General features: G+C 38.4%; 2 protein-coding genes across 5 annotated transcripts in view; one reads left to right on the top strand and one right to left on the bottom strand.

The window, feature by feature from the left end:
• Positions 1-16,369, bottom strand: part of LOC138006635 (DNA topoisomerase 2-binding protein 1-A-like) — a 25,657-nt gene extending 9,288 nt beyond the window's left edge. The window contains exons 1-8 of the mRNA XM_068853085.1: positions 14,700-16,369; positions 11,010-11,303; positions 9,961-10,208; positions 8,357-8,540; positions 6,607-7,319; positions 6,215-6,376; positions 2,272-2,469; positions 1,053-1,316 (exon numbers count right to left, since the gene is read on the bottom strand). Coding sequence (XP_068709186.1) covers positions 1,053-1,316; positions 2,272-2,469; positions 6,215-6,376; positions 6,607-7,319; positions 8,357-8,540; positions 9,961-10,208; positions 11,010-11,303; positions 14,700-16,098 — 3,462 coding nt within the window. The 5' untranslated portion in view covers positions 16,099-16,369. The remainder of the gene's footprint in view (positions 1-1,052; positions 1,317-2,271; positions 2,470-6,214; positions 6,377-6,606; positions 7,320-8,356; positions 8,541-9,960; positions 10,209-11,009; positions 11,304-14,699) is intronic.
• A 51-nt stretch (positions 16,370-16,420) lies between these two features.
• LOC138006639 (uncharacterized) overlaps positions 16,421-27,500 on the top strand; it is a 21,232-nt gene continuing 10,152 nt past the window's right edge. Inside the window, exons 1-6 of one of the 4 annotated variants that reach the window (XM_068853099.1) lie at positions 16,435-16,690; positions 19,203-19,349; positions 20,734-20,981; positions 21,577-21,701; positions 26,276-26,608; positions 27,262-27,432. In XM_068853099.1, coding sequence (XP_068709200.1) covers positions 20,756-20,981; positions 21,577-21,701; positions 26,276-26,608; positions 27,262-27,432 — 855 coding nt within the window. In that variant the 5' untranslated portion in view covers positions 16,435-16,690; positions 19,203-19,349; positions 20,734-20,755. Of the gene's footprint in view, positions 16,696-19,202; positions 19,350-20,733; positions 20,982-21,576; positions 21,702-26,275; positions 26,609-27,261; positions 27,433-27,500 lie in introns of all 4 variants that reach the window. The other 3 variants (XM_068853098.1, XM_068853095.1, XM_068853096.1) reach the window with 3 other exon arrangements.

Here is a 27,500-nt window from a genome sequence, read left to right as displayed (position 1 = left end):
GACGGCAACGAGAACGTCACAAATTCGCATATATAGTGGGCAAAAACAATAGCTTTGCACGCCCTGCACGTGTGTTTTTCACTTTTGCCTATTTCTTTGCCATCGTCTGCAAAACAACAGGGAGTTTAAGAAACGACGATGGCTACGGCAACGACAACACCAAAAAGAAGTAATATATATGGGTTATTGACTAAGCTTGTTTGGTCAAGAAGGCTGGATATTGGCCAAGTTCTTTTTTTGCGTGTTTAAGGACCGAGACGAACGCAAAAAAAGAACGAGGCCAATATCCAGCCTTCTTGACCGAACAAGCTTAGTCAATAAAGGATTTATTATATGGGATAAAACACCAAAAAAATAATCTTTGATCTTGCGGGACCAAGCGAGAAATCCCGGGCGGGCAGCATAGCTCCATCTTGCCCGCTCGGGTAGCCAATCACAGCGCGGGATTTGGTTCACCTTGCCCGCTCACTGAGCTCACGGTGGTCTCTTAAACTCCATAACAACGTGAAATAGCCAAAGTAATTTTATGAGGTGCTATCAAGAACGTCAGCACTTGAAGACAAATTTTCATTTTCTCCCCTAAATTAAGTGCTGTTCCGACCAGTGACACTTTTAACGAATTACCACACCCTTGTCATACTAAAAAAGTTGAAATAGCCAGGAAGTGATTACATGTACAATAAAGAGAGTTAATTTATATTTTGAGATGACGTTCTCGTTGCCGTCGCCGTTGCTTGAGTTCCCAATTTTCATGCTTCCTCTGCAACTGCCTGCGTTGCTCTCTCTACTGCGATTATCAATTTCGTTTCGAACATTTTTCGAAGTTCTCTATAAGTACACAGTTGTCAAAATACAAAACGCTTCCACCGGTAAGAACCAACAAGTATCCACCCGTTATATTTTTGGGATTGTGGACTAGTTTGTACCTTTTAACTTTTAGCCCTTTGTGAGGAACATTGTTTAGAGAGAACAGATGGTGAGGACGATCGTCTCAAGAGGATGTGGTGACGAAGCATTTCAATTAATGAAGCTCAAGTAAGTTATCCATGTACCTTGGTTGCATCCATGATTGCCTCCAACTGTCTCATAATATCTTCCCTGGCCTCCAGAGATTCCACTGAAGCAGCTCCAGTTTCAGAATCATGGCCTTCTGCGGTATCCTCTGACGCGCTCTGTTTTTCCTCAGCAACTGGCTTACTCTGCTCATCTGATGCATTGCTAGTCTGTTTTGGCTGTTCTGAATTGTCCGGTTCGCTCGTTTTCACTGTAGGTGACTTGCTCTTCTTCTGAGGGGACGTTTCTTGTTCTACAGGTACCTGAAGGTAAAAAATTCAAATGGCGTTAAATCAAAGTTAACAACAAACATGACTGGCACTAAGCAGGAGTGACAGACAGTAAGTGGTTTCTGGGAATGAGCGCATGTTTTGGAGTACCACATGGTAGTGGCTGGTCTTTTTTTCATCCCCTTTAACTTCTTTTCTTCTACTGACAATAAAATGTGATGGGTGTTGGGAATGGATGACACTATGTTCGGGTGTACAAATAGCCTGTTAACTTCAAGTTGCAGCCAGGCCTAGTGGAGGCCGCACAGCTTGATAAAGATCTTCCATTTAGCAAGGAAATCTCCCAGTCTGGGGATATGGCACTGGCTTTATTAACCCTTTGAATGGGTGAACATGTCGGCCCTTTGTCCCCTGAGGGTGACACTTACAGATTTTACTTTGTCTAATGCCAGGCAATTTACTAGTCAACAAGGGTTTCATTAAGATTTTGCTCAGGAGGCTATCAACATTTTTTTTGTCAGACGGGTATTTTTGATATCATTTAGGGTGCGTTTGATTGACCATATCTCGGAATAAGAATAAGTGGAGTGACCATTACAAACCGTATGTCTGGCATTTTGAAGCAACAAGGATAATAAAGCTATTTTTAGGTGTTTGACAATTTTAAGGCGAATCTCCATAAAAACGAAGAATTTCCAACTTCTATTCCATGTATTCCTATTCCGGAATACAGTCCATCAAATGCACCCTACGTAAGCGGAAAAGATGAAAGTCAAGGCAAAAGAATGTGCAAAGCCAATCAATGTGCACGGTGCCGGGCCCTTAATGAACCCTTTGCGTCAATGGGGCTGAATGGGTTAAATATATAAAAGCAGTTAAACAAGTGTTCAGTATGCAATTTGACTTCTTTATAACCATCCTTGTTGAGAATAAATTATCATTATCTCATCAAAAATTACTAGTAACAAACAAGATTACATGTACTCACAGATTTTGATGATCTTGTCAATCTTCTGCCTGTTGTCACCACAGGAATACTAAGTTTAGGGTTGAACGTGTGTGGGAACAGGCTCTCATCAACTCTTTCATTCTTCTCTTTACAAGTGTACAACCAATGGGGGGATACAATGTGAATGCCGCGATCCCTTGCCTGGGTGTATTCTTTGGTTTTGTCATTGCTCGACCCCTGCAAAAAGATCTCATTTTAATAAATCACTGCCAGTTATTCTACCGATGATGACCTAGATGGTGATGTTGATTGTGGGGGTGCTGACGACAATGATGATGACAAAGATGCACTGATCCAATTTAATGCAAGAAAAGGAAAGGAAACAGGGATGGCACTAGGATTTTTCAATCTGGGTCCTGGGACCCACATGTTCGGCCAAATTGGAGTCCCAAGCATTTTTTGGGGGTCCCAAAATCTTGGTGACTCTCTGCGAGAAAAAGAGTATGTTTCAGATTATGAGAAAAAGAGAGTAACTAACTTGGAATTAATATTGACGCATATGCATATGCATAGGACCGGTCGACAAAGGCTTTTTCTAGAGCCGTTACATTCATTCCTGGACAAGAACTCTGTTAATGAAAGAGCACCCTTCCCAAGGGTTTATGCATCACTGGTTTCCTCTCTTAGGAGCAACAAACAGTGACGTCTTTTGCTATATATTTGCATTCAGTGTCTTGCAGAGTACATTCCTCTGAAGAAGACCGCAGAAGGCGGTCGAAAATTTAGTTTTAACCTTTTTAGATGTTTTAAACCCCCTTCTTTGAACTTTAATTATGAGCACAGATCGCTCCAACAGTTTTACAAACAACAGAATATACTGACAAATCAAAGCAAGTTGTGTGAGTTATTTAAGTCAGTGCCTTGCGTCCTGGGACGCATTAAAATTTCGATGATGCATTTTTTGGATTTTATTTGTGTAAAAATGCACGATTTCTGCGTTAACGCGATCCCTGGGAAAGGAACTTTATTTCAGTGTCTAGTCGTTATAACGCTGGAGCACTAATTGGGGACACTGTAAATTGAATCATTTTAACAACTAACGCAAATCAAGTCAAATGCTGGTTTTTGAGGAGAGGGGAAAACCAGAGTACCGGGCAAAATCTCTCAGTGCAGAGAAGAGAACCGACAAACTCAAGCCACATATGACGCCGAGACTGGGAATCGAAGCCAAGCCACATTAGTGGGAGTCAAGTGCTCTTACCACTGCGCCATCCCTGTGCCCCTCTTCGCCCAATTTTGATATCCAACATGAAGTGTCCCTTTAAGTCTATTAGTATTTCCTACCTAGGCTAAATGTGTTTCTAACAATAAGGTTAGCATAGTGTATGTGACGTATGTTCAGTATAAGTGCCAAGTGTACTATGGGTAGGAGCACATGGAATATTAAATGAGCAGTTCGTGTCGTGGTTCGATCCGAGTTTAATCTGTTGTTTATTAAAAGGGTTAAATCCATTTGCCACCGTTAGGTTAAAGGTTAACATGATTATTCTTAGGTCGGGATATATGCAGCAGTTTATCCTTACATGTACTTGAGGAGCAGCGTTTGGAGTAAACTAATAGTGATGTTAATTGTCTGTATTCGAAGACCAAGTGATGTTGAAGTTGGGAGAAGAGCAAAGGGGCATTTTGTGATGCTTATTGAAATCTGCGTGCATCTAATTACTTGTACAGTACTTCTAGAGATATTTGGGAAAGATGAGAGCAATGGCAGTGATACCTTACAGAATAATTATTATGAATGCCATAATTTATTTCTCAACAGCGGAAAGAATGTTATTTATTATAAATTATAAACACCAATGAAATACGAAATGTGAGCTTTTACGCAAAAACATGATATTTTCACATGTGAAGATAACATGTTATCAAGTTCACACGTGTTATCTTCACACGCGAAAAGATCACTGTTGCTATGGTTACATGTAAAAATTGTGCCGTTCGATGCCTTTGGTGAAATGATTTAGTATTTCATTGGTGTTTATATAATAAATAGAATATTATATGGCCGCTTGGAGATACAAAATTTCTCTTCTTATGAAATATTTTTCAACACTCGAAGAGAAATTTCGTACCTCCGTATGGCCATATAATATCCTCTATGTATTGAAATAATCATTGTCATTATGAGGAATACAGTACAGGTCAGAGATAAGCGGCCAACGCACACGCAAAACGCACGCACAATTTTTGCGTAAACGCGTGTTGAAAAACGCGTGCGGACACACGCATTTGCACGCATTTGATGCGCATGTTTCCTTTTGTTATTCACTCGCATGACTGTGTTATCTATGGCATTGTTCCGCACAACAAAAAACAAAACAGAAGGAAATTCCTACTAACACCGCTAAAAGGATGTCTCCGCCGACAGAGAAAGAGCCGATACGTTTTTTCTTTCCGCGTTTTTCGCCTGGGTTTTTTGGTGGCGCTCAACAATTTAATCACTGAACGAATGAAAAAAATTCCATTTCGTTTTGCAAACTACAGTAAGCCATTCTTTTGACGATTTCGCGACAAGAAGTTTTGAATTTTCATATCTCTGGTTCTTTAAGGCGTAGGAAAGCGCTTGAAACGGGAAAATGTTCCGTTGTTTAACCTGTTATTTGAAATGAAATTCATTTTGACGCGCCTGACAAGACGAGTTTTTGCGAGCGGATTGTATCTCTCTCATTTTTACAAAGACGCGCGACATTGATAAGTGTGACAATCGATTCTTCTGACGATTTCGCGACAAGAAGTTTTGAATTTTCATATCACTGGTTCCACAAGGCCTAAGAAAGTGCTGAAAACGGGAAAGTGTTAACATTTTCATGCGCCCGACATAAATATTGCGCGAGCGAATTGTTACGTTTTTTTTTTTTAAAACAAGAATACCTCGCTACTTATTTCCACATGTTTACCTGTGAACTGAAACAAACACGGTGCTGGGTTTGCCAAACGATGTTCAGCTGAATAGCCATTGCCATATACATTTATACAATAAAAAGCTATTAAAACTAACAATGATATAACCACAATAGGTCGACAATGGGCTAACTCATACATACTAGAAACTCATCCAATTCCAATTTTTATATTCCATTTATAGTTCGAACTAATATACGAAAATTTTCAATCCGCTTCCAAGGCCCTAAATTTTTCAATTCTCTTGACAGTCAAATTAAGTCATCTGGATCTACCGCTCAGTTTTGCAAAAACCTTAAAAGATTTCTTCTTTTTCGTTAGTAGCATCAAATTCTTCGAAGTATTTACGCTTTTGTATTTTTGTGGATAAATGTGTGTGTGTGTGCACTCTTTCGTCTTTTTAATAATATATTGTATTACGTCCCAGTGCTACCTTAAACTTAATTTCTTAGTCTAATTTGAGGAAGCCCATAGCTCCATAAGCTCTTATATGTAGTTTCTTTATGGGCTTCCTCGCCTTTTTTACAATTTTTTTGTATTTTGTTTATTAAATCGGATACATTATATGTAATCATGGCAAATAAAACCTTGAAACCTTGAAACCTTGAACTAATGAGCTTTGCCTTATGCGCTTATTTCATGCGCATGTCAAAGACGCAGACACGTGTGTGTTTGACACGCAGGCACGTTTTACATGTACATTTTGGGCCGCATATCTTCGACCTGTACTGTATATTATACATGTACTTTGGAGGCAGCAACATGAAAGAATGAAAAACCCAGGCTTGAACAGAATTAGAATCCATTACTTCTACATTACCAGTGCAGTGCCCTACAAACTAGGAGCTGGTCCCTTTGTCAGTTCATGATACATCTGAAGAGGATGTAGACAGTCATACATGTATCTCTGAACTGAGGAAAGAACGTCAAGTCTTGAAAAGATCAGCAGCTAAAGCAGCATTCATAACTGTGATGATCATTTCAAGACTTAGTCTAAGACCTTTTAATACTCATTTTGTACCTGGTGAATAAGATGTGTACATGATTCATCATATAGCCAACGGTAATCGGCACCAAGTGATGAGGCCAAAGAGAACAGCTCTGTCTGTTGCTGGGATAACTTTTTGCTCACTGATAAAACAATGCCAACAAGGATTCCTTGTTTAGGAAAAGCAACCATTTCCTGAAAAAGTTAATACAAACATCACATTAAACAACTTCAGCTGCAATAGTTTCTAACAAAAGAGTATGATGGCTTGAACTCAGTAGGGATGAGCCAAAGAGGCCAAACTGCAGGATGAATGCATGCAGAAGTACATTTTTGTGTACAGACAGCTGGGGAATGTCACAAGTTGTTGAAAACAAATCTGAATCAAACAAACTGTAGGAGAGAAAAGAAAAACATTTTTTTACCTCTTTCCCTGGGGATTCACCATTGGCTTTTCCATTTCCATTGTCATATCCATTTTTACCATCTTTGGAAGGTGGAGCAACAGTCCCAAGCTTTTGAAGAGTTTGCTTAATATTCTCAGCAAAAAAGTCATCCAAAGGAAAGCTGTTCCTGCTTGCTCGACTGTTTCTTCCTCTGATACTTGGACAAGCAGGGGATGCCAACTCATCCATTACCTCTGCCAAATCAAAAGAAGGCCTAAAGGGCCGATTGTAAATGGATGGTCTTTTCATGGGTCGTGTTTGACCATTAACACTGTCCCCACGGAGTGGGTCACCACTAACAACACTCTGTCCTTCTGTTTTAGTCAGAGATGCAGGTGGCTCCGCAGATGCATCACTTGTTTCCATGCAAACGTCCTCTTGCACAACCCCCACATTGTCTGTCTTGGCATCTTCTCCAAAAGAGGTTGTCTTGTCATCATCCAGATGGTCTGATGGGCAAGCATCACTCCTACATTCTGTAACTGAGATGCCTTCAACTAATGGGTAGTCATCAATGGGAGCCAAAGTGCCACTTGCTGCACAAGCAAAAAGCCATTCTCCACTTACAACAGGAATGTTCCATTTCAAAGCTGCCTTGTACTTTGAGCCATTGGGATCTTGGCACACAAGATGAGTGCTGGCCTTGTAATTCTGACTTGCTTTGCGAACAAAATACTCTTGACAAGAAGCACCTAGTAGTTAATGCAACAATTCATTAATTTTTCAGCAAGAGAGAGATTGCAACAACAATCATAGTAATGTTATATTTTTTAAAGATCTCTATATACAAGATTTCTATTGCTTGTTCTTGATAGCTACAGCTGTATCCTACATAAATACTGCCTGAAAATACAAAATAAATTACATGTCATATGGTTGCTATTAATTTTCCTAACTACATGTAAAAGCATGTGTCTAGTAATAATGCATGTTTTTGTGTAATGCTGTGGTGAAGTGGTTTATATTAAGCTTGTTCCTCAGCAGAAGAGAACATTGGTGATGCCAGCGCTGATGGTTAGCGCTAACTGTTTGCAGTTACAGCACTCAATCTCTGTTAATTAGGGGTTGTAACCCATCACTTCCTGAATGGCAGCATGGTACATTTCCAAACAATGAGGACTCCCACGGCCAATCATATCCTAGTTTTGGAACATAAAGTAACTGAGAGCACTGTTCCTTCCCCTCTCCCACAGTGGACGGGTTTCCAGGTTGCATCAGACCCAACATCAAGGTTGCCAGGATCCACTTACACACCTGTTTTATTATTTCTCTGCATCTGGGTTGGCTTTTCTACTCTTCTCCAATACAGACAATAAACAGTTGACCCAGTCTCACCCAATGCTGAAGTCTTGTTTATAATAGCCCTTTCCCTCCTAAAACGACTTAGAGATTTTACTCTGTCTTAAATTACCCGTCACTGGGGAAACCTTAGGGACAAAAGGGTTACCGGTAAATACTGTTTGCAAAAATTATAGGGGATGTAGTCCTCTGCACTTTGGATTGGACCATTAAATCAGTGTTGTAATGTGAATTGACATATTTTAAGTCACACGTAACCCTTTCAATCCTGAGACTATTGAAGACTTAACTCGGTCTAACACAAGACAATTTTACTCGTTAATGGGGGCCCCTTCAGGGATGAGTGGCTTTATGCTAATAAAGATCATCACAATCATTAAAAAGCCATGTGCATTATCAAAAAATAAACAAAACGGTGATTGTCACTAACCAAGAAGTTCAGCCAGTTGATACATGTGCTCTCTCTCCATGCCTGAGAACTTGCTGATTGATATAACACATCCCCGCAGAGGCTTCTCTCCATTGGGAATACTAAATGGCTTGAAGAGGAAGTTTTTATTCAGCTCTAGCAGCTGATCGCACTGTAAGCTCTGCTCTAACCAGCAAAATGTTGCCTAAACAATAACAATAACAAACAATGGCAATGAGAATACCAGTCACCAGAAGTAGCTGCTATGAACTGTTGGTGGGTAGAGACTACGATTTCCTTCAACTCCCTCCTTTCAAACACTAGGGTTCGCACAACCAGATTTTAAAATTCCAGGAGTTTTCCAGGAAAATAAAAATACAAAGAAAATCCAAGATCTCAAACTTGAAAATTTCACATCATTCAATATTTTCCTTTAAAACAAGTTACTTACCAAGTCAAAGTGTAATGCAGAGAAACTTTTACATAGCTTTCTCATTCATTTTACTTAATATCTAATTCATCATCAACAAGCTTTAGCATCTCTGCTTTTTTTTTTATTTACAAGATGCATTTTTTTGAAAAAAAAAAAAGATTCAAAAAAATGTTTTTTTAAACAGTGGGGCCCAGAACTAAATATTTTACAAGTTACCCCTCATTTAACTTAATACTATTTCTTTCTTTATGTCAACAAAATTTTAATTGTTTTTCTGCTACTTAATTTAAACTCTAAGTGACCCAAGTTTTAACCTTTTATTTAAAAAAAGACACCTGCTTATTTTACATGTAAAGTTCTGGAATTTTCCTATTTAATTGTCCACCATTGCTAACTTAGAGATCTTGAGAGAGCAGGATCAAGTAGAAAATGACATCAAAGACTCAATGGTTTTATAAGATTGCAACATGTGTGTATGCAGATGAATTAATATGCAGCACAGGAGTTTTGGGCTTTCAGGCTTTTAAACTCATGTTTTGCATCTATAAGAAACGGTGTTTACACGCTGAAATTTTAATCTAGTGAGTAAATGACTTTACTTTTCCCAAGATCCAACCTTCTGAGGTACAATTGGTCAGTTTGGAACGAGAGTAATGGCAGACCGTGAAATCCAAAACTTACACTCAAAGTAAACAGCCTTTGGATAAAAATCAAAGCCCAAACTTTTGCTACATGTAGTCAAGTTTTAAGCAAAAGAAAGTTTTAAGAAAAAAAGAATTGATTGTTTTATCATAGTAGCAATTTAAGGTCAGCAGCATTTTGACTTTCACCGTACATACTAAATTTAAATGAAAAGTTTTCTCAAACTTCAAAGGAAGGCTATTTCCTTGAGACCCGGAGATCTTCCGTTCAAGACCTGTTTTGAGCACTCGTTGAATGTTTGATCAATGTAGTCCCCGGTTCATCGTCTCGGCTACATGACTGTACACTTGTATAAAATTAGCCAACTAGTTTGCTCGGTTGGGATTCTCAAAAGTTGTTGTTCTGTTCTGTTGTTTCATTGATTTTGTTTCATTGGCCCTGAAAGCCTCTATGGGGAGTGGTCAATAAGTTAGTAAAATAATATGACTTGATATAGAGGGATGGTACAATGTAGGTTCTTAACATTATTAGCAACAAAGGTACTGCTTACAAACTCCTTTGCTTTTGTACTGCTGTCGGGCACCATATCCATGGGAAAGATGGCATAGTCGGCAATTTGCGTGTCAACAGCATACTTCCCTCCATTGCTCTCTATCATTTGCTTCAGGCGATCTACATGCACATCAGCAAAGCCAGCCACCGTGAAGCATCTACCTGACAGTAGGCCATCCTCATTTTGTTCAGGTTCTTCATCTTCATCAAGAGTTGCATCTGGATCAGCAGTGGGCCTGTCAAGATCTACAAGTTCAACAAAACAACAATAGATGACAAACGGTTATACCAGGGTTGTTAATACGGGCTGGTAGCTGGCCAAAACCACCGACTACAGTAGTAAGCCATTTTAAGTCGGTTGTCTTGTCTCATTTTACCACCAGCCACATGTGACGAAAAAGCTTACACTTTTTAAATTATCATCTCATTCTAAGAATTTTAAAACATTCTACTCCCTGTTTTGAGTGGAAATCACAGCATATTTTACAATGATTAAAACAAGAGAAATCAAAACAAAACTGCTTGCGCTTGATTGTTCATGCGAACGGTGTGGAATGCATGGAACATTTAACTGAATATTTAGTTCCCAGTCTTGCTTATAATCTGACGAAACAACATGGCATCAGAGAAAGAATGTTTTTCTGTCCTCAATCAAGTGTGCTAAGTTTACTTTGATTCATGGTCTTCTACTTTCAAATCTATTGACAGTCCTGAGTTATACAAATTGCCATAGAAAAATGAAACATGCTTGCTCTCTTGGTTTTGTAATTGAAGGGCTTAGGGAATAAGGGCCCGCCCATGTTAATTATTGTTTCTTCTGCTTTCAATTTTGCTCAAAAGAGCAATGTTCTTAACTTCAATTCTAGGCACTTGCAAAATTTCAGAGATATTATTTGCTACTCAGCTCACAGGGACCTGTTATCTCTTTCAATCAATCTTTCCTTCACATGAGTAATTTGACATGAAAATCCTCATACAGCTGTAATATTAGCCTCATTTTCAAAATCAGATTTTACTGTGAGGCCTGTCACAAATGTTTGCACATACCTTTGACCTGACCTCCATTTTCTGTCACTTGAGGGATCCGTGCTGACGTGGTGTTGTTCTCTACATTATTATAAAGTGGCATGTACTGTTGGAATACATCATCATCATCATCAACATCTTCAAAGAAATCTTCCTCTTGCATTGCGATCTTGGTATCTATCTTTTCAGTCGACAAGTTCTGCGGGGGAGGCAGTGTATTTGCTGGTGCCTTTAAAGGCTTCACTGCGGGATCTTCATTTTCCTTGCAAGATGGAGAAACACCTTGAGGATTGATTAGATCAGAGTAGAGGTACTCTGTGAAAGATAAAGCAAAAAAATGTAATACTGCATGTACTGTACATGTATGTTAATCATGCATGAAATACAGTTACCGACCATGGACATGATCAGAAATTAATTTCATAAAGTTATTAATTAATTGGGTATTAAAAATGATCAGAAGTAAACTAGGTGGTTCAACAGAATATTAAGAATGTCAGTCCTACATAATATATAGATTTAGCCAGGCCTAAAGGCGGAGCTCCCTGGTTATTAATTTATTCTTACTTTATACTTCCTCCTGCCTGTGAGGTTAGTGAAAATAAATGGTTTTTGAATTGTCCACGTTTTTCTGTTTCCGGTTCCTGCTTAATTAAATCATTTTCTTCACTTTCTTCTCTCGAAAAATTCATTGCCTAACTAGTGAATTCCACAGTAAATTTCACACCAAAACCCGTTATAACATGAATCACGTAGCGATGAGTGCAATATCAGTTTTTCAAGCGAAATTTACTTTGGAATTCAACAGTTTGGTAATGAATTTTTCTTGAATCGCATGAGTTTAAAACAAAACAAGCACATCCTCAGTGACTGAATGGAAAAGGAAAAAAGCCATTTCAGAGTCATTTGTCAATAGCCAGCAAATAGGAATCATGCGAAAATTAGAAACCATCGGGAAACTTTGTCATTTCAAGGTCAAAAAAGAGTTTTAATGTTGTACTTTATTCCATTTTATCTCTGAAAACAAGATCATTCACATTTTGAGGTATTTCATTGAAACACGCCAGCTTGGCTTGGAACAACAATCCGGAAAATATACGGCAATGCAACCAAGAAAGGACAAACTTGAAACAAGTTCCGCTCCAACAAATTACTTGTAGGGGCTTTAAAAACTTCTGAAAACACTAGCTAGTGATACCTGTATTTCTCCCTAATTCTATAGAACTCGTTGCGATTATGTGTTTACATGTATAACATGAGGGCAAAATGTTCTTGTCACTGCCGAGGCACACTGAAAAACAGTTCGGCAAACGATTAAAAAAGCACTTGTTCTCTCGCATTTCAGAGCAAAAAAAACAAATCAAAATATCCAAAAGAGTACAAATAATTGTTCTTTAATTCCAGTTGAGAATAAAGATTCAAGTTTCATTTCTGAACAAAGGAAAAATGGATTAAACCACTTTTTAAAAACACGCATCCACTTGACATAGCGCATCTGTAAAAATAACAAATGGTTTAGTGCCCAAGAAAAGAATTTGTGGAGTAACTTCTTCCACCGTTTGAGCTATACATGTAATTGGTATTCTGTTTTGTCGTTCTCGTTCTCTTCCTCTCTTCTTTCGTTTCTGTTATAGTCATATGTCCTCCAGGCATCATGCAACCGTATCACAGCTTCTAAAGATATGCCAAAAATTGCAATACAGAAAAAAAGTAGCTCTAAACAATTTAAAAATAAACACTCAGCTTTAACTTTATATCCCTCTGATGCTTGACTTGAATAACTGTGTAGCCACCAGTGTGGACCACAGCTATCGTGATATTACATGTATGTCAAACGGGATTGAAACCAGTGAAAAATGCAGAAAGAAAATATTTTTCAAACTGTTTTCCACCTGAACACGAAAAAGCGTTGACTGTTACATGTATATCAGAGCTTTTAATTAGTTGATGTAGTATGGCCATGTAGCCATGTCAAGCCATAGAAAGCGTGCGAAAAATGAAGCCTTGTTTATGTTTAGGTGGAGTTTAGGTGAGTTAAACTGGGTTGAGCCTGAAATTCAATCGAAAACCAGTACCTTGCCAGGAGTCAACATAAAAAAAAACAGCTAACATCCATGAGCTCTAAACTTGAGCTTGCGATATGGTCATGTGATACTGGTCAGTGGATACCTTGTTTTGACAGCTGTCAATTGATCATAACATGGATGTCGAATATCAAACATGTCTGTTGTAAACTAGCATGATACTGGTCACATTGGCATACATGGAGGGGTGGACATACGGATGGTCGATGATGTCATAGCCATAAAACCAAAATTTCTTGCATTGATGGGTTACCATATTTTTGTGCTCGGTGTGCGCTGCAGAGCTCAAGTAAAAACGATTTTCATAGCTAAAATGGATAAACCATTTTAAAGCCTTAACCCATTCACCCCTAAACCAGCCTAAACTGGCCATACTTAGTATTTTACTCTGTCTAACGCCAGACGATTTTACTCATCAATGGGGTCCAACCCCAAGGAGTCAATGGGTTAAAGCAAATCTTGTCAATAGATAAAGAGTTGGAGGTTACATTGGATCTTTTAATTCGCAAAAATTATCAACTGTACTGTGAGGCCACCAGAAACTACAGTGTGAGATCAGCTGAAACTACAGTAGTGCCTTTTCTTACATTAATAAAACTCTGTCTTATGAAAGCCCTTGCTTGAAATGTCACATGGAGAGGAACTAAAAACTCTGCACATCACAATTTTCTTAACTTCATCAAGTGCTGTAGGTTGGAGTTGCAAGTATTTTTGTGAAAATTAGTTAATTACTATGTCATTTTTGAGTTTTTTACATGTACATGTGAGTATGTGATAACTGTAGCTGATGTCAGGAAAATAAAACACTGTTTTTCCGAGAGTTTCTATCTTTCCAAAAGCACAGGGCTAAGGTAAAAATTTATGGATATGTTTTTAAAATTAATTACTTGAATTTGCTCAAGAAATGAAAGAAAATAAACGAGTTACCAGTTTTCAAATTAAAACAGAGGATTTTCTTTTTGTTGGGGGGTGGAGGAATTAACTCTCATTTTATCACCTGCATTTACAGCCAGTATCTGTTTCCAGATCACTAAAAAAACTGAACGAGGAAAGCAGGGATGTAGCTGAAGGTTCTAATGAGGCAGTAAGTTTGTGCTCTGAGCATCAAAGGGACGTGGTAACAAGAATGTTCCCAGTTTCTCACAACACCCGCAATTCTTCAAGATGGGGAATATGGGGAAAGAGAAGAATCCCCCATTACAATGCTTAAAATAACCCTTTTATTTCATTTCCAGTATCAATAAATTTTAGTGATCATTCCGTATACTAACAGATATTCAATTTTTTTTGTTAACACAAAGATCAAATGACTTTTGAACTTTGTAGAGAATAATTTGTGATCTTCTCAGTTGCTTGATTTGACGACCAAAATTCAGACAGCTACATGTATCACCCCTTTCTCAAGCGGCGATTTTCACCGGCAGCTGGCGATTAGCAGCATCCCTGCGAATGCATCACATGCGCAAACACAAGCATGCATGTTAAAAGTAAACATTTTTAGACAGTTTTTTTACTTCTGATTTGCACTGTATTCCCTTTTTATTTGCCCACAGTTTCTCTTGCATGGCACCCCTCAATGCAAAAAAAACAAAAAAAAACAAAAAAAAATCAGTAAAACCAACATTACCTTCTTCAGGCAACTTTTGCCCTTCTCTTGCAGAATTTAAAATCCACTGAACATCAACAACAAAACCTTGAAAGTCACAGCTGCATAAAGATTCAAGTTCAGCATCAACTTTGTTTCCAATTATGACATGAGAAACAATCTCATTTATCTGGTTAAACCTTGTACCTCCGCCACAATTTATTATCTTTCGTAATTTTTCAAGTTTCTCACCACTGAATCCACTCAGGTAAATCTTGCACCCATCAAGGAACAGATTTCCAGGTTGCATTTGCACATCAAAGTCTGAGCTTTCAGCATCACCTAGGTGAGTTTCTGCTAGCCTGGAAACATTGCTAAATCTCTTAGACTGATTTGAAAGTGACTTTTTGTTGCCAGAGGTTAGCATAAGATCTTCATTACCATGTCTCTGTGCACTCTTCAAAGCAGCTTCTGCAGCTTTGTTAGAACTCTTCTTTGCTGCACTACTTTTGGAAGAAGCAGTGATGCCTTTGACAAGCTTGCCTGAAAGTCTCCTTCCCGCTGTAGAGCAGTTGTCTTCATCTGGTAATATATAATAAGGCGACTCATCAAGGCAGAAACCATCTTCAACTGAGTCAAAAAACCACTGTGTAGAAACACAATGGAGATTCCACTTCCTTGCATATTCATACTTCTCCCCGCGGGGAGTTTCTACCAAAAGATGTGTACAAGTGTTCATATTTAATTCACCTGAATATGTTCCACCATGGAAGGTGACAAGATGTTTTATTTCCTTTCTCTTCTCTGCATCAATGCCTGTCACACAAAGAGTTATACCTTTAAATATTGGGCATTTAAACTCCATGAACTCATCATCTGTTGCACATATATGCCTATCGTGACACATATCCCAACAAGTGTAGACCCATTCTGGTAAAAGAATAGGCATCGGCTGATCAAGACTACACGCAACTCGATATTTCTTTGAACCAACTTCACCAGCCACGAGATGAGTCACTGAGCTCGTGAGATCCTTCAAAACAGTTCCTCCCATAAACTGGATCAACTCAGACAATCGGTCTCTTTCCTGTCTCGGAACACTTGTACAAGTTATAGCCATCCCTCTCATAGCAACGGAATACACCGGATGCTCCAAATTTATAGGCAAAGAGGTCTGCGTTTGCAAACACGATAAGACACACTGTGGTCCAACGATTTGGCAACCATTTTCTTTCAAGAATTCAAAGGCCTCTCCTTCAAAACGTTCCAGCACAAACACGGATCTTTGGTCTTTCATATCTTGATTTTTCAAGTCGTTTGCGGAAATCCATTCAATTTCGAGTTCGTATTCCTTGCAAGCTTCCGATGCCCGCAAAAGATATTTTTCCTTAAGTTTGTCAGTGGTGACAAACCGGAGCATTTTCTCTTGGTTACTTTCCATCTTTCAACGCCGGCTGACACAGTACAGGATATGCAATTGACACAATGTTAGCCATCCGCCATATTGGATTTGGTTGACGTGACAAATGGCCGTTTTTGGCGACTTAACACAACAAATTAGGTCTGTAATCGTTGTAAATGTATCAAGTCGACCGCAGTAGTCCCTGTCATGGTTATCAGCTAAAAATATATTCAGAAAACGAGAAAATATTCTGATTTTCGTGATATAAACAAAGTTCTAACAACGTACCGTTTTTTGGCGGGAAAGTATATGGAACATGCGCAGCAGCAAGCTCGTAGTGATTTTTCCCATGAGTCATTGCAACAACGAAAGACTTCCGCTGTGACAAGACGAGTTGAGGCTGAGAATTTGAAGTTGTCAACAAATTCTTTAAATTAGCTTTTCCTTTCTTAAGAATTAGTATTCTTTTTATGAAGGGAATGCTCACAGACAATCAAAGGCGCTGAAATGCATCATAATGCAGAAAATGAGTGAGGCCAAACGTTGCGAAACACAGCTGAGTTCGCGATGTCAACAACTCACTAGAGGGAGTGTCCGTGACCGTTAGCGCCTTCTGAAAGAACTTTGCTGGGTAAGGTAAGCTCCGTGTTTTGTCGAGGGATTACTGAGTGGTTGTACCTTCCAGCATTAACTGTTCGATCTTTCTCAATTACCACGATCCCTAGCCAAGTACAGTAACTTGTCACATTTTAGTACTTGTGTTACGTACTCTTTAATATTCCCATGCGGATTTATCTTATTAAGGAATATAAAAAGGCCAATATTGGACTCCATGGCACTCAAACGTTTTTGGTGAGAATCTGTTATCATGATCTTCGGTTGTTGAAATTCCTTTTTCCTCAGGTCAAATTTGTTTTGACCGGAAGAGAAGAATTAAATCACGCCACGCTACATGTATGTCATTGGGTTTTAATTGGGACACTGAAAAACGCAGACTGCAGACTGTGCAGACCGTCTGTAAAATGAAAATTCGGTTAGCCTGAATTAGGCCTAAATAACATTCGATTAGCCTAATTAGGCCTAAATATAGGGAGTTCAGGGTCAATTTTTACTCATGGCTTTCAGGCTTGAAATTACTGCCAAAAAATTCTCCCATTTTTTCTGAACATTTTGCTTTTTAAATGAAGGAAATCGGCCACATAGAAGCAAAGTTATGAATTTTTAAATATTTTTTTAATCAACAAAAATGTGGAAATTATAATATAAGAGGAAGTATGGCTTATATGAATATTGAGTGGCACCAGAAATGACCTTTCCAATAACATTTTCAGCCATAACTTCATAACTAAGCAAGGTATCAACTTGAAACTTGGCCATGATATAGAACTTTGACAGGCCTATCATTTGAAGTGTCAATCAAGTTGCCATGGCGACCCTGATGACGTCATTAGGCAAATAAATGACAATAATTAACAAAATATTGATCAAAATTATGAAAATTTCATCTGTAAACAAAGAAATTGGCATTTTCAAGATTTTCTTGCGACCAACAAAGAATCATTGAAGTTAAGGGGACTCGTTTCCATGGCAACCACCTAAATTACTTGAAATGTTATGTAACACACTGTAAAACAATTACTTTAGCCAGCTCATTAAGATAAATAAGCAGTGAATTCATAATTGTTATGGAAGGTAGATAACACTACCAGAAAACAGTTAAAAACATTTCCAGGTGCTTGTTTCTATGGTAACAACCAGATTCTGAACCTGTAACAACTAGAAATGTAACACTAAATATGATATTTACACTGAATAATAAATGAAAGATCAAGTTAAAACCTATTTTTTGATACAAAAAGTCCTGTGCAACCTTAATTTGCTAATGAAAACAATATTAAAGAACAATCAAATCCCCCTTTTTTAAGTCTTTGAGTAATGGCATTGTCCATTCATCTTCATCTTCATCAATGTCATATCTGATGATATACAATGCTGCTTGGTCAGTAGTTAAAGCATCTTGCTCATCCATTAATCTTTCATTGAAGCTAAGTATTTTGCTGACTGATCTTTTTAAGCCCCTGTTTTCATCCCTGAGCTCAGCAATTGCTTTTGACTTGGGTGTTAATTGCTCTCTTGCCATCGGTGTATTTGAACCAGGCAAATAAAATAAACTTTGCTTCAGTAATTCAAGCTCTTCTTTCTTTTTATTTTTACCCAGTTTTTGGGATTTCTTCAGTAAATCATTACATGCCTTGTTTAGATTTTGAGATGTCTGACCACTCTGATATTTTTGTAGCTCCACTGGAGTCAACGCACTAATCCACCGTTGCATTTGTTTGACAGAGTCTTTTTTTTTCCAGAGTTCTAGAACAAGACCAACAGTTAAATGTTCCCTTTTTAACGGTTTCAGGTCCCCGCTCTGCAATGCTGCCATATCCAAACCATGTTTCTCACAAAAAGGTCCCACAAAGATGCCTTTGTTCAACAATTCTGACAAAACAAAAATTAAATATTCTTTCAAATTCAGGGCCTAATATAGCCAAAGCAAAACAGATACTGAGATAGGCAGTTACTGAGTGAGCATTCCTTGAAAATTCAAGTGATCAGGTGATGAAAATGGAAATATTATTGGCACGCATTATCCTTTGTAGTTTGTAAGTTTGTTTCACAAATATGCATTGAATTGAAATGAAATTGAATGTTGATGCACGATAAAAAATATCGCATACATGAAATGTTTCATATTAAAGCAAAGAGGTGCTTGCTTACCTTCCTTTTTGTCCGCATTCAATAGGCCTGTTGAGGTTGATGGTCCCTCAGTATCGCTGTGAACTTGATCCTCGCTGTGCAACACATCTTGATCTTCAGTGAGCGTTCTACTCACATTTTATAATTCGCTTTCCGGCGCATGAAATCATGATAGATCCTACTGTTTTTACGCTCAAAGTAATCTTTATAACCTATAGAATACTCTAGATATAGTTTAAACCGGACAATAATCAAAAAACGTTTCGAAAACCGCTTCTAATTTGCAAAAACAGTGATATCTTCCGAAATACACGCGTTCGGGCAAAGAAACTACCGTCCAGATCTCCCCTGGTCTTTTAGCTCTACTGTTCCGTTTGATTCTCATTGTTTTTCAGCCAATAAGCGCTGCGGAATTTGACTGGTGTTCACCCCGGTCCATTCAAGTTTTGTCCACAATGGAGGTCATGCTTCGCGGCTGCGACAAAAGGCCGGCCAGGAGACTTTCATTGCTTTGTTAATGCTGAAATACGCTACATATCATGGTGATTTTTACATATTTTACTATTCATTGTATCTTCTAAAGATCTGCGAGGTTTGTTTCTCGAAAGACTTATTTCAAAAGGCGAAAAAATACGAAATTTTTGACACGGGTCGAAATTTAACTGCACTTCAAGGGGGCCGAACACGTGACTAAACTCCCTACTAAATATCATTCAGGTTTGCCTGTTTACGGTTAGCTCTCAATAATAGTGAGGGTAACACCATATTTTACCCCTGGTCTGCACGGTCTGCACAGTCTGCAGTTGCGTTTTGGGGTGACCGGTTTTAATTTATGCGATAATGCAGTGCAGACGAATGCAGAAGTGCATTTCTGCTCTGAATCGTTTTGGGACTTTTTGAACCTACCTACCTATCTACCCAGAGGAAAAGGATTTTGGAAGGCAGTGGTCATCCTTTTACTTTTTTAGAAGATGTATGTTTTTGGTTTCTCTACAGTATGTGGTCCCTGGTCCGGACCAAAAAGACGTAAATGGGCATTTCTTGCCTTAAGACCGTTCGCGCTTATTGTTTGTATGCAACTTTTACTGCGCAGGTAACGCAACTGTAATAGGTCTATTCTTCCTGTAGATGGATGAGAAATTTAGCTGAAGACACTTTGCAATTTAGCTGGAGTGGACTTCCGTTTGGCTGGTCATGCTGATAGACCCTACCACCTTCACATCTGTTTATTAATTTTCAAGGACCCTCTAACATTGTCATCACACATGACAAAACAACCATAACACCTAATGATAATGCATCTCAATATTTGAAATCAATGGTCAGCACAGTTATGAACTGTTGTGAACCATCGTCTGAACTTTATTTCACTCAACTGGTCAGTGTATGGTCAACGTACATAATTATGTAAGTTTGATATGAACAAAAAAGGCAAAAGATGAATCGTCTAATAATAGGTGAGAAGTACACAACAATGTACATCACTTAACATTTGGAAAAAATTCATTATGGCTTCCCATGCAAACCACAACTTTGGGAATTCATGTACACCCTCTAGTCATTGAAAGCAGTGTGACAGTGCATATTCATCAATTATTATAGTCCCAGTTAGAGTGGGGCTATTATTTTTATCCTTGTCTTTAATACAAATGGAGAGTCATATAATCATTTGAAGTAGCTACATTGTACTGCAGATGTGGGACATTCTCTTCAAACCTGAGATCCCCTGAGTGTTTATCTTGGCACTGCCAACCAACCCTGCCCCTTCAATATAAAACTCCAGGACGCCTCCTGAACTGTAAGCCAACTTGTTGCCTTTGAAAAATATGTACATGTACAAACATGAATGCTACCTATTTAAAACCCTCATCCTAGCCCATGTATCGTATGAGCTGATTGCATAAGCTTTATTGTTATTCTCCATAGGCTCAATAAACTCATCCACAGAATGCATATCTATCTAAAGGATGGGCATCAAAGACGTTGGGTTAGGGATGTTCATTTAGAAGATGGTTTCTGCCCTTGCATTGGTAACGGCTTAATGCGCAAGTCCTTTGAAGTTGTGTCCCATTCACTAGAGCCGGCTATTTGGTTCAAGGTTCTAGTATTGGAATCTGTCTCTGTGGACTGTGGCAGACGAATAGTCAGTTGGTCTATGGGAAGCCATTCAGATGGTAGGTAAAATCTCCTAAGAATGACAATCATTTTCAAATGGCTAAAAAATGTTAGAGTGACTACATAGTCAATTCAATGAAAATGATGTCACATGTATAGAGACATTAAAACATTGTCACAGTGTTAAACCTGAACTTACCGGTACATGCATTTAATTTGCTTATCTTAAATTATTCTAAAATTAATCTATTTGAACCAATATTTGCCAAGGGTAGGGGTAATAGAAACACAGAGGCTTTGGTTGAATGATTCCTGGAAACCATTATCACCAAAATAACTGAAGTAGCTTTTAATAGATTTGACTTTGCAAAGTCCCTAAACTCTTTGGGGATAGCAATCGGGTAAATTAAGGTGAAAAGGGAATATCAAACACAATCTCCTTGTGCCAAAGATGGTTGTGCTGCATATGAAGTTTGCGGTACTCCTTTTTTTTCCATGTCCCCTGGTTTAGACATGTCCCTGGCCAGAGTTTCACCATTCTTGGAGACAGTTAACTTTTTCCACAAGCAACTTCTGTACATACTGAAGTGTACGGTAACTGCATCAGCTAACATTGAATGAAGAACCATTATTATTCTTCATTTTCATTTTCAGATTCGGATAAAAATCAGAGAACGTTTTTCATGGAAGGAGAGTGTTATGATTATGATGCAGACATAGATGAACTCTTCCTTTTGGCAACAAAGATCATCTCTCCAGCTGGTATTGGCCATGAGGAGGTACATGTGTGAATATGAAATGGATTGGTTGCACTTAAAATTTTTCCTTTCCTTTTTCATTTCAGTTTGTTTTCTTCTTTCCTTTACATCTTTTACTGTAGACATGGGCCTTAATCAAACAGCGGCCATGTTGAGTCGCGATGAGGGACTTAAAACTTTTGTTTTTCCCCACCAAAATTCCTTCCCAAACATTTCAACTCAAGGCTCGGGGTACGAGATCTACATTTACATGTAAATTATCTATGGCCAATATGGCCGCCACATGAATGATCCCCATTGTGATCATAATCTGAAACAAAGAAAGTGAAAAACAAACTAGTTTAGAAAATTCCAAGAAAAAGTTTTAACCACGACAACAGAATGATACAATTAATGTACATGTACCATGTAGTTCACCTGGTTCTGATGGTGTGATGGAGACGGCTGTTGACCACCAGTATTGGTGGGATAGATCAGATCTATTTAGGAGTTTGGTGAGATCATAGTTCTTGTCACCCTAATGTCTGTCAGTTGCTGTTGATGTGTATCTTTTCCTTCAGTTTTGTTTTGGCAAATTTCAAGTCCGTGTTTATAATAAGCATATTTTTCTCGTGTTGGTTATGGATGAGTGACCTTTCCTCTGTTTCTGATGGATAACTTGAAGATTTACGTTGTATGTTTTCTAATTGATACTGGGGTTTTTCTTAACTGTGGGTTTTAGTGGTTTTTCACATGTGGTGTAGCATGTGATTGGATGAAGTACAATGCAGAAACCCATTTATTTACAAATGTAATAGTTTAGTCACAGTTTTCAGCGATTTGATCCTTTGACCTATAATGTCACATTATGTGGCATACAAGCTGCTTGTCAGCATCAATGTCGGCTCGTCAGCATCAAAAGCATCATTGAATATCATTCTGTTATAATGATAAGAAAGACAAATACCGGTACATGTACAGTCAACTCTCTCGTAATTGGACACCATCAGGAATTGGAAAAAGCGGCTGTTAGTAGAGCTGTCCGAATTATTCCCATAATAATGTGGGTGAAAAATTACTTCTTAATGTTGGGGGAAATTTCACCGTTACTTTATAATTTCACACGTGAAAAATATTTTACAATGTTGCCATGGCAACTTTTCCTGCAGTGCCAAAATGGCATCTTATGAATGTAATTTGTCACCTTTTATTAATACACACAAATACGAATACAATACAATACAATAAAAGTTTATTGTGAAAATACACTTAGCTACAACAAGGGCGTGCTTTCACAGACGTAACCGGTCGGGGTCTGTGAAAGGACGCCAGCTAATTTACAGGTATTCCACAAACAAAATAAAATTTAATTTAAAAACTAAAAGTGGAATATATTGTAATTAAGATTATAACAGTAAAATCTAATAAATATATCTTATATCTAACTAAATACTAAATTCAATAAAGAAGCGTCAAAATTATAAAAATTGTACTAGGTCAACTTGTCTAATGGATCTCTTAAAAGACTTAAAATTTGTTATGTTTCTAAACATGTTCGGAAGTGAATTCCAGAGTTTCGAACCAATGTGTATAACAGACTGAGTTCAAGCCATATGTAGTAGACTTTGGCTTGGGTAGCTAATCAAATGTTATACTTGTGAAATTAGGGAATAATTTCACTTGTGTTTTGTCCAAAATCAAATCATTTCCCTTGCCCAAAGGCTCGGGAAATTATTTGACTGTGGACAAAATACACATAAAATTACAGTATGCAATTATTTTACTCGTCGCCATTTGATTACCCATACTAACGTCACACTGCATGTACAAATACATAATTATGTTGGACTCTTGTTCATGTCAAACAAACAGACAGCTTGCTTTCCTGCGGACAAATGGAAATTTGACAAAACCAAACCCACTGTTCTGTTGTTTTTTCAAAGGTCAGAGTTTTGTTTGTATTGCAAATTAAAGACAAATTTCATTGCCAAGGGTCAATTATTATATGTGGGCTGTCGGGTTAAGGGAGAGCGTACAAACAAAAGAAAAATCCAATTCTTTTTTGAAAACTGTCCATGTTCGTTTACGTACGAGTGTCCAGGCTTGCAGTAATGTGTAAAATATAGAGTTTGACTGGAAGGTAAAATGGGGAATTGAAAAAAGTGTCTGTAAGTTGAGCTGTCCGCTTACAAGAGTGTCTGTTACCTGTAGCGGAGAGTTGACTGTACATGCGCACAAGAAACTCTTAAAACTTTGTGACTGAAGACGATCACACACAAAATTCTTTGCTTTACAAAATCTCAACCACCCTCCAAGGGGGGCAGTTAATTATCACAAATTAAAGGCAAAAGCCATGACAACTGTTTTTAGAATGAATGGGTGGGTGGCTCGGCCAGTAATGTGTGCAGTTATGCAATAATCTACTATTAGTTAGTTCAAATCAACAAAGGACAGTGTAATTTTGGTAAAAGTTAAGAATCCGATCCCACCAACGCATCGGCCAACACGTTGGCCAACGCGTTGGTCGACTGTCGGTCAACTGCTGTTTAATCTTATAACGTGTTTTAGATGCGTCGGTGGCGTGTCGGTGACTCATTTGGGCGTTATTGAACTGTTGAAAACCTAAACGTACCTTTTTCAAAATGAACAGAAATGTCTTCGACGGAAAACTTTCACTACGATATGAAAATAAGAAATTTACTTTTGACCGCCATCTTGTATTTCGTGATATTAGAACCCAGTTCCCATTACGACAAGTGTTATTAGAACCCAGTTTTCACTCTGGCAAATGCATTGCCAGAGACTTCATCTTTATCAGCTATTTATATATATTATTACAGGGCTGCTAAGAGGGTGCGAAAAAAATTTGGACACGCGGGACTTTGAAGTATCATTATGCGGCAAGGAAGCTTTATTATGCGGCAATCAATCAAGAACATATGTGCGCACAAGGGAACAATGTAATGCAATTGAATTGGACATAGACTTTTGCAAACTTGGTGGCTCCTAAAGGAGCCGGTTTTTTTTAATTGACAAAGCCCTCTAGGAGTAGAAGGCATCGTCCAACGCCATCGGCAACAGACTCTTTGCGATGTGACGGCGTTTCACAAACGGCAACAGATTGCCCAACTGCCTTCTGCAACCTGGAACTGCCACCACACATTAAAAAGTCAATGATCAATAAAGAGTTCAAACTTCCCAATCCTTTATAATGAACGAAAAATAAGCATGTTGGTCGACTTGCAAATTAACTCCCCACTTTGGTAACCGACCCTTTCCAAAACATCGAGAAGACCTAGGTACTAGTGTTTCATTTTAAAAATGGCGGCTATTTGCCTATCATGTTTTCGTCGTTCCTTATGAAGTTGTTCTTGCTTCCAACTGAAAAAACTAACAAAATTCTAAAGAGTAAGTGTTTCGACCAATGTGTCGGTAGTGTGTGTCGACCAGCATGTCGACCAATGCGTCGGTAGTGTGTCAGCCAATGCGTCGGTAGTGTGTTGGTGGTGTGTCGACCGACGCGTTGGCCGACGTGTTGGCCGACGCATTGGTGGGATCGGATTCTTAACTTTACCGTAATTTTTTGATAGCCATTCTTTTCTTGAAGGCCTTGTAACTAGCTGTTACCTTTGACATAAAACTAACCACTTTGAACATACATGTACCCTAAATTGCTTAATAATCCCTGACTACTAAGCCCCTTGAAGGCCATGCAGAGCCAGAGCCTGTTTCTCAAAAGCCCCAAGCCTCTAAAATTCTTGAAACTGTGATCTGCTGCTTCTGAAAAATATTAATCTTTGAACATGTTTTTGAGACCAGCAAAAAAAAAAAACAATAAATGATTGCAGAGTTTAATGACCAGAAACATTCATTTTTCCTTTTGAAGGCTCAAAGCACTTGATGTCACCCCGAAATACTTCCGAAAAGTTTCGGAATTTTTGAGAAACGTTCCCAGTGAACCTTCCACCAATGTGGGGTGGAGGGAGAGCACTCGCCTATCACCAATGTGGCCCAGGTTCAATTCCCAGACTCATTGTCATCTGAAGGTTGGAATGAGTTTGTTGGTTCTCCACTCTGCACCAAGAGGTTTTTCTTTGGGTACTCCAGTTTTCCCCTTTTCTCGTTTGCTTTGATTTGTGTAAATGTGTTCATTTCAGTGTACAGTGTTGTTAAGTAGTGCTCCAGCACTAGAAGATTTAAATAGACACTTATAAATAAATAATATTATTTTAATTAGCTCCTTTCCTTTTCTTTAATGTGACGCTGGTTCAATTCCCAGACTCCTTTGTTCTCTACTCTCTCCAAGAGGTTTTTCTGTGGGTATTCCAGTTTTCTCACAAAAAAAAAAAGTGTTTTGATTTGCTTTATGTGGAGTGATTAATTTTTGTTTACAATGAAGATCCCTATTATTAGAAGAGCACATACACATAATTATTGTGCTCAGCTGGATACGTAAGATTTAACGATGTGGTGATTATTGTTATCATTTTCATTATTGTTGTTATTATGGTCATATGCACTGGGTTTGAACTTTCCTGTGTTTTTAAGGTTTAAATGACAGCCAAACAGGAAATGATGTATGATGTTTTTGGTGTTTTGTTATGGTGATCTTGTAGAATGGGTTATCTGAGCCATCTGAAGAAGACTATGAGCAATGCTTGTTACGGATGCTTCACTGCTACATACTTCCAAAGATAACCCTACTCCGAGATGACTTGGACAAGGTCGTCAAGGCAAGAGAGAAACAGGTCCTTAGCATTGAGGCCTTGGACAGAAAAGTCATAGACGAATGCAAAACTATTGATGCTTGTGAGTTGCGAATGGATGACTTACGCACCCAATTCTTGCCTAGTCTGGAAAAGTTCTTGCGCAAAGGACTTTGTTCAAAGGGATTTCTTGACCTGCTGCTTAAAGATGTTAGCAAAGAAGAAAGAAAACTACGTAATCAGGTCTCTGCCATTTGAAGTTATTTTTAAACCAGTCCTGTATTTACAAAGTAGCTACATGTATGTGTAAGCCTTCTGGGAGGAAACAGCCCTACAAAAGCAAGCTCCTGAAATTCTCAGTGCGAAAGAAAATGTTGTATTTTCACATCATGTTGTAGTGACACTAGTCAGCTTAAGTTTCACCAGCTACATGTTGAACAACTCTGTTGTAGAAGCAGAAGCAGTTGTCTTCAAAACTACATTTGTAAGTGAAGAAATAATATTTAACAATAATTATTCTAACAGGGCACACTGAATATGAAGTGGCAGATAACAGCGCTGACTTGGTTATAATCATTTTATATCCAGCAAGCCCGAATAGAGTAAAACTCCAGGAGCAACAACTCTTCCATGCATGTCGACTAAAGCATCAATTTCTCCCTCGGTCAATTCCAGTCCAAAACAACTTTTGTCTGCCATTTTTTCTCAGGGCTGCAAAAATCTTTTCAGCTTGCTCTAGTTTGCTGACGCGGTCCTTGACCATATTAGGTACAGCAGGTATATGAGCTGAATTAGCCTGTGTCCGTCGAGACAAGGAGAAAACTGGAAATCAGTTAATAATCTTTGATAGTCATGAAACCCAGTAATGATTGATTCTTTGTCCTTCCGTTGTATAGATCGATGAGCTGCAAGATCAAGTTCAAGCTGCAAAAGAAGTGGTGGCAAAGAAGTCATCTCAAAGCTCTGTTGAGCAACTCAGCATTGCCAGGCAAAAGAGAAATGAACAGCAAAGTAAACTTGAGGCACTCCTTATTGCCAGGGAAAAAATCACCATTGCCATTTCTCAGGTAAATGTACTGTAAACAGATATTAGGGTTAAGCAACAAGAAGGTAGATGAGGATAAATATTCACAAG

The sequence above is a fragment of the Montipora foliosa genome, chromosome 6 (genome assembly GCF_036669935.1).
Source record: "Montipora foliosa isolate CH-2021 chromosome 6, ASM3666993v2, whole genome shotgun sequence".
In the NCBI taxonomy this organism is placed as follows: Eukaryota; Metazoa; Cnidaria; class Anthozoa; order Scleractinia; family Acroporidae; genus Montipora; species Montipora foliosa.
The sequence above is the reverse complement of the archived record's forward strand: the minus strand, read 5'-3'. Positions and strand labels throughout refer to the sequence as shown.